General features: G+C 43.8%; 1 protein-coding gene across 1 annotated transcript in view; it reads right to left on the reverse strand.

Moving 5' to 3' along the window:
* rpl10a (ribosomal protein L10a) overlaps window positions 1-5,479 on the reverse strand; it is an 8,473-nt gene extending 2,994 nt beyond the window's left edge. Inside the window, exons 1-4 of the mRNA XM_043717005.1 lie at window positions 5,460-5,479; window positions 3,234-3,305; window positions 1,861-1,941; window positions 1,359-1,507 (exon numbers count right to left, since the gene is read on the reverse strand). Coding sequence (XP_043572940.1) covers window positions 1,359-1,507; window positions 1,861-1,941; window positions 3,234-3,305; window positions 5,460-5,464 — 307 coding nt within the window. The 5' untranslated portion in view covers window positions 5,465-5,479. The remainder of the gene's footprint in view (window positions 1-1,358; window positions 1,508-1,860; window positions 1,942-3,233; window positions 3,306-5,459) is intronic.
* Window positions 5,480-9,204: the final 3,725 nt, after the last annotated feature.

Raw genomic sequence — 9,204 nt, forward strand, 5'->3', positions numbered from 1 at the left:
TGGTCTCACCAGGGCCCTGTACAGTTGCAGAAGAACCTCTTTGCTTCTATACTCAATCCCTCTTGTTATGAAGGTCAGCATGCTATTAGCCTTCTTCACTACCTGCTGTACCCTGCATGCTTGCCTTCATTGACTGGTGTACAAGAACATCCAGATCTCTTTGTACTGCCCCTTTATCTAAATTGATTCCATTTAGGTAGTAATCTGCCTTCCTGTTCTTGCCACCAAAGTGGATAACCATACATTTATCCACATTAAACTGCATCTGCCATGCATCTGACCACTCACCTAACTTGTCCAGGTCACCCTGTAATCTCCTACCATCCTCATCACATTTCACCCTGCCACCCAGCTTAGTATCATCAGCAAATTTGCTAATGTTATTGCTAATACCATCTTCTATATCATTAACATATATTATGAAAAGCTGTGGTCCCAGTACTGATCCCTGCGGTACCCCACTGGTCACTGTCTGCCATTCCAAAATGGAACTGTTTATCACAACTCTTTGTTTCCTATCAGCTAACCCACTTTTAATCCAAATTAGTACTTTGCCCCCAATACCATGTTCCCTAATTTTGCTCACTAACCTCCTATGTGGGACTTTATCAAAGGCTTGCAAGTCCAGATACACTACATCCACTGGATCTCCCTCATCCAGCTTCAGTTACATCGTCAAAAAAATTCAAGATTAGTCAAGCATAATTTCCCCTTCATAAATCCATGCTGACTCTTGACCTATCCTGCTACTGCTATCCAGATATGTCCTAATTTCATCCTTTATAATTGACTCCAGCATCGTTCCCACCACTGAAGTCAGACTAACTGGTCTATAATTTCCTGCTTTCTCTCTCGCTCCTTTCTTACAAAGTGGCACAACATTAGCCACCCTCCAATCCGCAGGAACTGATCCTGAATCTATCGAACTCTGGAAAATAATCACCAATGCATCCACGAATTCTAGAGCCACCTTCTTCAGTACCCTGGGATGTAGACCATCAGGCACATACTGATTACAATATCCTAGCAAGCCTAGAATGCCACAAGTGGATAACTGGGTCTCTTGTTCAGACTGATTTTCTTACTGATCATACAACCCTATAAACCAAGATCACAAGCTACTGAATTGCACTCCTAAACATTCAATACCTTTAATTAACATACAATATGTAACTGTGCATGAAAATCAACACAATTAAAATCTTATCCAATGATTCAAATATAGTGCTCAGAATCTAAACTGCAGCAGTTCTCTCCTGGCTCCCACCAAATAAATGCAACAGAAATGCAGATGTCAAACATTTCCAAACTGAACTCCAGAATGCTCAGGTTCCAATTACAATTAGCCTCCAACTCACCCAGCTTCTTGACCATTTTCTTATTTTTGTTCAGCTTCTTCAGAGCTTCAATGTCCATGTGAGGGAGGTCAGCAGCCTTCGCTTCATCACAGTGCTGCTGGTCACCAAGCACACAGATGGAGAACTTCGGCCGAGGGGCACTCTTTAACCTAAACCAGCAGGACATCAGAGTCAAACTTCAGGATGTGGTTAAAACCCAGATCATTCAAAGGAAGCTTTTGTGAATGCCTTACCCTAGCTGGCTTCTCATGTGTCTTATCCACCAGCAACTTACTCCTTACAAATGGTCGGCAGGATTGGCAATACTGCCTCCCCTAGCCTCCCCTCATGTTTTAAGACCCAGGGTACGGGTCCGTTCCAAACCCCTTGTGGAGTGGAACTACCCATGTTTTTCAGTAGCACAAGGTGAACAAAGAACATTTACTTGTTTGCAAATGGACAAAGCCAATCACTATTCACCAACTTGTGCACTGAGAACTGGGTTAGCAATAAGAAGCCGAACCTGACAGTGCCAGAGAAACGCTTGTCCTTTTGAGGGTCATAGTTCTTCAGGCTGATCTGTAGCTCCACAGTCTCCAGGAACCTAAACAGAAGATATTCCCATCAGCTATGCAGACAAAGAAAGATCAACTCACTATACAAAACTTTTCAGCTGCCCAACAGTCAGATGTAGGAAAATTGGCCATTGTGGCACTATACATCTCAATGCCCTGATCCTACATGTCCTTTGATGTCTTGCACTTAATGGCAAAGCTTTCACAGCCTTCTAGCTTAAAGAATTCCAAGATTCACTGCCCTGAGTAAAGTGGTTTGTCTTCATCTCAGTCCTGAATGGCTTATTTGTTTTACTGAGACACTGGCCCTCTGGACCTAGACTCCAAAGTCATGCATCTACATCTATGCTACATTAATGCCAAAAGACTACAACATCCACTTTAGGAAGCAGAGAGGGCCTCAACTCTCTCGCCTTGGGTGGTGACATATGGGGTTAGCCACAAGCAGCTTCAAAACAAGCAAGATCCGCAGCCGGACCAGCGTGTGACAAGTTTTTGTGTAAAAGAATAGACAGTGCTGGTAGAGAGTTTGACCAATGGTTAAAGCCAAGCCCAAACCCACCCTCAACACTCATCTAGTATCAGCCCACCCAGGCAAGGATCACCGGAGAAGCAAGGAATTGGGTTGATTTCTCCTTCCTGGAAGAATGATGCTGAACTAAACAGTACAATCCTGCTCTAGCCTTTGCAGCTATGCTCCACTGGGGTTTACACAGTACTTATGGCACGCGGTAGACATGGTCATACAAACGCTACATGACTGCCAGGACTATGCCTGGACAAAACCCTTCTACAGACTGCACATCACTACTAAAGGAACTAAACTATATCACATGCAATTTCAAACATGGTAAAAGCAATAAATATTAAAACTGTCTATTAGGAGTTTAAAAAATAAATTGAAATTGTGTTCCAGGATACACAGCTCCACAAAGATTTGCCATGATTGAGGAAATTCCTCATCACAGCCCCATATTGTATGCCCTATATTCTGAGACTGCCCCCTGGCTCTAGATCCCACAGCAAGGGGAACCATCCTTTCTACGCCTACATCTTTCAATTTTATAAGCTTCCAGGAAATCACCTCCCTTTCTCCTAAATGGGAGAGGTTAGAGGCCTGACCTCCTCTATCTCTCAAAAGGAACCCACATCTGAAGTCTGGTTAACCCCTGCTACACTCAGAGGTATACCCTTCCATTGGCAAGTAGAAGAGAATTGCACGAATGGGTGCAGGTGCAATTTAAACAGCATTCTGTACAATTGAAACAATTTATTTGCTTCTGTATTCAAATCCTTGTACGTGACAAAGCAGGAGACTTACTTGCGAGGTTTCTGTTGGGATCCCTGAAGGACCTCTCGGACAGCTTCGTACAGGGTATCACGTGAGACTTTGCTGCTTCATCACAAAGAAAACATCACAACTTAAGTTCTGAAACAGCAATTCATCTAATTCTTAAACCATACCCTTGCATAACTGAACTCAATAGAAATGATTGAAGGTGGGCTTTAGGCTAAGGAAAAAGTGAGGACTGCAGATGCTGGAGATCAGAGGCCTATCACCCCCACCTTGACCTCCCTCCACCTATCGCAATTCCAATGCCCCTCCTCCCTACCTTTTATCTTAGCCTGCTGGACAGACTTTCCTCATTCCTGAAGGGCTTATGCCCAAAACGTCGATTCTCCTGTTCCTTGGATGCTGCCTGACCTGCTGCGCTTTTCCAGCAACACATTTTCAGCTTTAGGCTAAGGAAGTACCATTACGCATTCAAAACATGAATGGCCTATGAAGAGAATCAGTACCATACCAGCACTTCATTTTTTTTCAGATCTCCACCATTCACAAGACAAGAAGCAAGCTAATCAGCCTGAGTGTGCCATGTTACTTCATGAGATCTGCTAATCCGATTACCTTTAATTTAATTTCCCCATCATCCTTGAACCCTCTCTCATTGCAGTATGTCAGACTTCAAAATACTTAACCACCGAGGCTCCACAACTCACTGCTGAGGGATTTCACAGACTTACCAACTTCATAAAAAAGGAATTCCTAACCTTCATCCTAGTGAGCAATCCTTACTCAGATTACATCCTCTGGTTCCAGACTCTTCTAAAAGGAGAAACAAACTACCCAGATCTGCACTGTCAAGTACCCACCACCCTGCATAACAAGAATCTTCTTTCAGTAAGATTGCCTTTACATCCAGTAAATACAGGTCCAACCTAGTCAACCTCAAGTCAAACCCTCTATGCCATGGAATCAACCTAGTGAATCTTCACTGTTAATATGCCTTTCCCTCAATTAGGGGAAAATTGAAAACTGCATTGGGGTTGGCATTTAGGTTGACCTAAACGTTTTGGTCTCAGAGAATTTCAGATGATGGGGAGACCAGGTCAGAGATGCACAGCAAAGAGACTGCCATGCAGACCAGGCAGCCTAAATTAATATAGCCCATTTGCCAGCATTTAGCCCATACCCCAGATCTTTCCTATTCATGTACCCATCCTGGTGCCTTTTAAATGTTATGGTACAAGCCTCCACCACTTCCCCTGAAAGCTCAGTCCATACATGCACCACCCTCTGCATGAAGAGGTTGCCCCTTGAGTCACTTAAATCTTTCACCTCTCAGCTTAAACCTATACCCTCGGTTGCTCGACTTCCCCAACCCAGGGAAGTCATCTTGAGTATGTGCTGATAATGTGTTGCTGGAAAAGCGCAGCAGGTCAGGCAGCATTCAAGATGCAGGAGAATCGACATTTCAGGCATGAGCCCTTCTTCAGGAAAGTATGCGCCCAGCCCATGCCCCTCCATGATTTTATAAACCTCTACAGTCAGCCCTCAGCCTTGGACAAAGTTAAAAATCTCACAAACCAGGTTCTGGTCCATAACCTGGTGCGCAGTGATTTTTAAACACTGTCCACCCCAAGCCCAACACCTGCACCTCCACGTCTCAGCCTTGGAGAGTGTGAGAAGTGCAGATGCTGTAAAGTCAGAGTCAATAAAGCATGGAACTGAAAAAGCACAGCAGGTCAAGCAGCTGAAAAGGGGGAAGTCAGCGTTTCAGACCAGAACCTTTCATCCAGTGCTGATTAAAAGGTGCCGACCTCAAACGTTGACTCCCCTGATGCTGCCTGACCAGTGACTCTGTGACCTGCTGAGCTCTGTCCAGCTCCACACTTACATCGCCACCCCTCAGCCTCCAGGGAGAATATCCCCACAGAGTGAGGAGACAAAACAAATGGAAGATGAATCGGGTGTACAGGAGTTATGACAGGGCTAGACCTCAGGGATATGGACACTGTGTTGTGAACTGGAGGCTCTGGGCTATGGGGAGCCCCCCTGGGCCCTCAGTCACAGGAGCTGCCGGGGCCTGGAGACAAAACGGCACGGGATTCCGCGGCAGAGACGCCATCGTTCCTAAATTCCGCAGTAACTTGTCGGTAAGGTCAGTGTGGGCCCCTCCGATGGCAGCCCGGAGCCGGTGGTGCGCTCTAACGGGGAGGATGGCGGTGGATTGTCCGAGCAGCCTGCGGCCTAGCCTGGCCTCACCTCATCCTGACGGTGACTCCGGTAAAAGAGGCCGCTCGCCCGGAACTGACCGCTTTTATAACCGGACCGGCTTCCGCCTCTCGCGAGGGTATTCAGCGATCATCATTTCTCTTTATAATTTAAATTAAAACGACGGGTTTACATTTTATTTCTCGTGTTAAACTGAAGACAGCATTGAATTATGAAAATTTCTTTCCAGCTGTAAATTGTTGCTGTGCAACAGGAATTCCCTTCCCCTGGCAAGAGTCCCCTCCTCGGAAGGTCCGGGGGTTTTAAACCCCCACAGAATAAAGCAGCTTTTCCAAATATTAAGTTAACATACAACTGGTTTAAATTTTATTCACATTTTCACACATAATTGAAACGGATTTCCAATTTACCTCACAGCTGCTAAGATTACACCTTTGCTTTTTATGTATTTCATGTTTACAATCCTTTTAAAATGGGGATATCAGAATTTTAATACTGCTTCTGAAAAAGTTATATATTTGCCTTTATCTCATCATTAAAGCTTTTAAGAAACTCAAAGTTTGTGAGAAGATTTGTAGCTCGGGTGCTGTTTTTAAGAAACTGCCTATAGTTACTTCTGCACCCTTATGGCCAGATTAAAAGGAAACTCGATTTTTTTTCTCAACAGATTATTTTAAGCTCTTTTTCTTTAAAGGGTAAGCAGATAACAACAGGTCTGTAACTATGATTTCAGTGATGAGAAAGCTTTTAGGAATCATAACATAGGCCAAAATTAAGTTAGTTGCAGAAACAGATGAGTTAGGAGAAGCCAGCATGGTTTGTTAAAAGCACACTCAGTTTTTTGATGTTCTAAGGTAATGGAGAAATGGCTGAAATAATGAGGAGACAAAGTCCTCATGGTATCATTGTTGGAATGTTAATCCAGAGACTCAGGTGATGTTTTGTGGACACAGGTTTGAATTTCATCACAGCAGATGAAAATGTGAAATTAAGAGTCCAACGATGACCAAAAAACCATTGTCAGGAAAAATCTATTTGGTTCACTAATGTCCTTCAGGGAAGGAAACTGGCACCCACAGCAATAAGGTTAGCTATTAACTGCCTTCGGGGGATGGGCAATAGCCAGTGACGCCCATATCCTGTCAATGAATAAATAAAAATAGGAAAAGGCACTAGGAAGGTGCCACACTTGGCTTGTCACCAAGTTGATGCGGATGAAATTAAGGCACCATGGGTGACAGTAGTGATGAACAGATATTTATTGCAACACACAAGATGCTCTTGGCAATTGTTTGCTGTTTTTAAAAAAAGTGTTTGCTCTAATATATGCCTTATGCCGAAGGTATTTGGCTGTTAACAGCTGCCAAAAGATATTGAGGTCATAAGGCACGAATATTATGTCTGTGACATGAGTTAGTGGTCCAGATTGCAATAATTACTTGCATTTAAATAATCCCTTAAGTCTAAACATGCTTCCCAGGAACACAATCAGAGAAGAATTAGTGAACCAAAGAATGGCCTGTTACAAAGTCCAAATGATTGTTCAAACAGGTTGGTTTTCTGGAATATCAAAAAATGAGGAAAGAGACCTGGCAAAAAGATTTGGAAGGCAAGGTGAAGGCAGAGCGGTGGACGTTGCCTATATGGACTTCAGCAAGCAAGACATTTGTAAAAGGTCTGTATGGTAGACTGATTAGTAAGGTTAGATCACAAGAAATCCAAGGAGAGCTGGCCATTTGGATACAAAGTTGACTCAAAGTCGGACACAGACGGTGATGGTGGAGGATTGCTTTTCGGAATGGAGGCCTGTGACCATCTATATGCCACAGGGTTCAGTGCTGTGTCCACTGCTTTTTATCATTTATATAAATGATTTGGATGTGAATATAGGAGGTATGGTTAGTAAGTTTGCAAAATTAGTAATATAGTGGACAGTGAGAAAAGGTTATCTCAGAGTACAACAGGGCCTTGATCGAAGGAGTGGCAGATGGAGTTTAGATAAATGTGAGGTATTGCATTTTGGAAAGTCAAATCAGGGCAATACTTATACACCTAATGGTAGAGTCCTGGGGAGTGTGGCTGAACAAACAGACTTTGGGGTACAGGTTCATAGTTCCTTGAAAGCAGAGTCGTAGGTTGACAAAGTGGTGAAGAAGGTGTTTCATACAGTTGCCTTTATTAGCCAGTACATTGGGTAAAGCAGTTGGTATCACATGTGTGGTGCTGGAAAAGCATAGCAGGTCAGGCAGCATCCGAGGAGCAGGAGAATCGACATTTCAGGTAAACGCCCTTCGTCTGGAATGAGGCTATGAGCTGAGGAGCTGCTGAGATAAATGGGAGGAGGGGTGGGGCTGGGGGGAAGGTAGCTGAGAGTGGGATGGGTAGATGGAGGTGGGGATAATGGTGATAGATCAAAGAGGAGGGTGGAGTGGATAGATGGGAAGGAAGATGGACAGGTAGTACACGTCATGAGGGCAGTGCCGAGTTGGAAGTTTGGAAGTGGGATAAGGTTTAGGGAGGGGAAATGAGGAAACTGGTGAAATCCACATTGATGCCGTGGGTTGGAGCATCCCGAGGCCAAAGATGAGGCATTCTTCCTCCAGATGTTGGGTGGTTAGTGAGTGGCGACAGAGGAGGCCCAGGACCTGCATGTCCTTGGTGGAGTGGGAAGGGAAACTGAAGTGTTTGGCCATGGGGCAGTGGGGTTTGTTGGTGCGGGTGTCCTGGACATGTTCTCTGAAGCTCTCTGTAAGTAGGCGTCCTGTCTCCCCAACATAAGGGATACCACATTGGGAGCAACAGATACAGTAAATGATATGTGTGGAAGTGCAGGTAAAATTCTGGTGGATGTGGAATATATACACTTGGGTTAGGCTAGTTCAAAACCAGAGGGAATAGGTTTAAACTGAGAGGGAAAAGATATAAAAGGGACCTAAGAGGCAACATTTTCATGCAGAGGGTGGTGCATATATAAAACGAGCTGCCAGAGGAAGTGGTGGAGACTGATACAATTACGGCATTCAAAAGGGATCTAGATGGGTATGTGAATAGGAAAGACTTTGAGGGATAATGGCCAATGCTGGCAAGTGGGACTAGATTTATGTCGGATATCTGGTCAGCATGGATAAGTTGGACTGAAGTGCTGTTTGAAAACAGTACGAAGTAATGTTTTATTAAATTTTGCACTAAAGTGCTAAATTGAAATAATTGTAATCCACCAACATTGTACAATCCATATATTTCAAATGTGTGGTAATTATAGTTTAATCTTGCAATAAGATGATACCTGTTTCAGTTTGTTTTCAAGATTGCTTCAGGGGAGGAGAGACTGAGTTACAGAATTTCACAATATCAAAGAGAATTCCTTAACAAAACATTGGTTGAAAACCACTGCCTTATCCTGTCCTTAATTAAGTCCTACTCATTACTCAAGCTAGTGCTGATTGACATCTGCTGATCCCCCTTCCATTAGACATGGAAATTACTATAGAATTTCCTCTTTTTAAACAATGTTTAAATAGTCGATAGTCACAAGTGAGGTGCTGGAAGACTGGAGGTTGGCAAACGTGGTGCCACTGTTTAAGAAGGGCGGTAAAGACAAGCCAGGGAACTATAGACGAGTGAGCCTGACCTTGGTGGTGGGCAAGTTGTTGGAGGGAATCCTGAGGGACAGGATGTACATGTATTTGGAAAGGCAAGAACTGATTCGGGATAGTCAACATGGCTTTGTGTGTGGGAAATCATGTATCACAAACTTGATTGAGTTTTTTGAAGA

Source organism: Chiloscyllium plagiosum, chromosome 26, assembly GCF_004010195.1.
Source record: "Chiloscyllium plagiosum isolate BGI_BamShark_2017 chromosome 26, ASM401019v2, whole genome shotgun sequence".
In the NCBI taxonomy this organism is placed as follows: Eukaryota; Metazoa; Chordata; class Chondrichthyes; order Orectolobiformes; family Hemiscylliidae; genus Chiloscyllium; species Chiloscyllium plagiosum.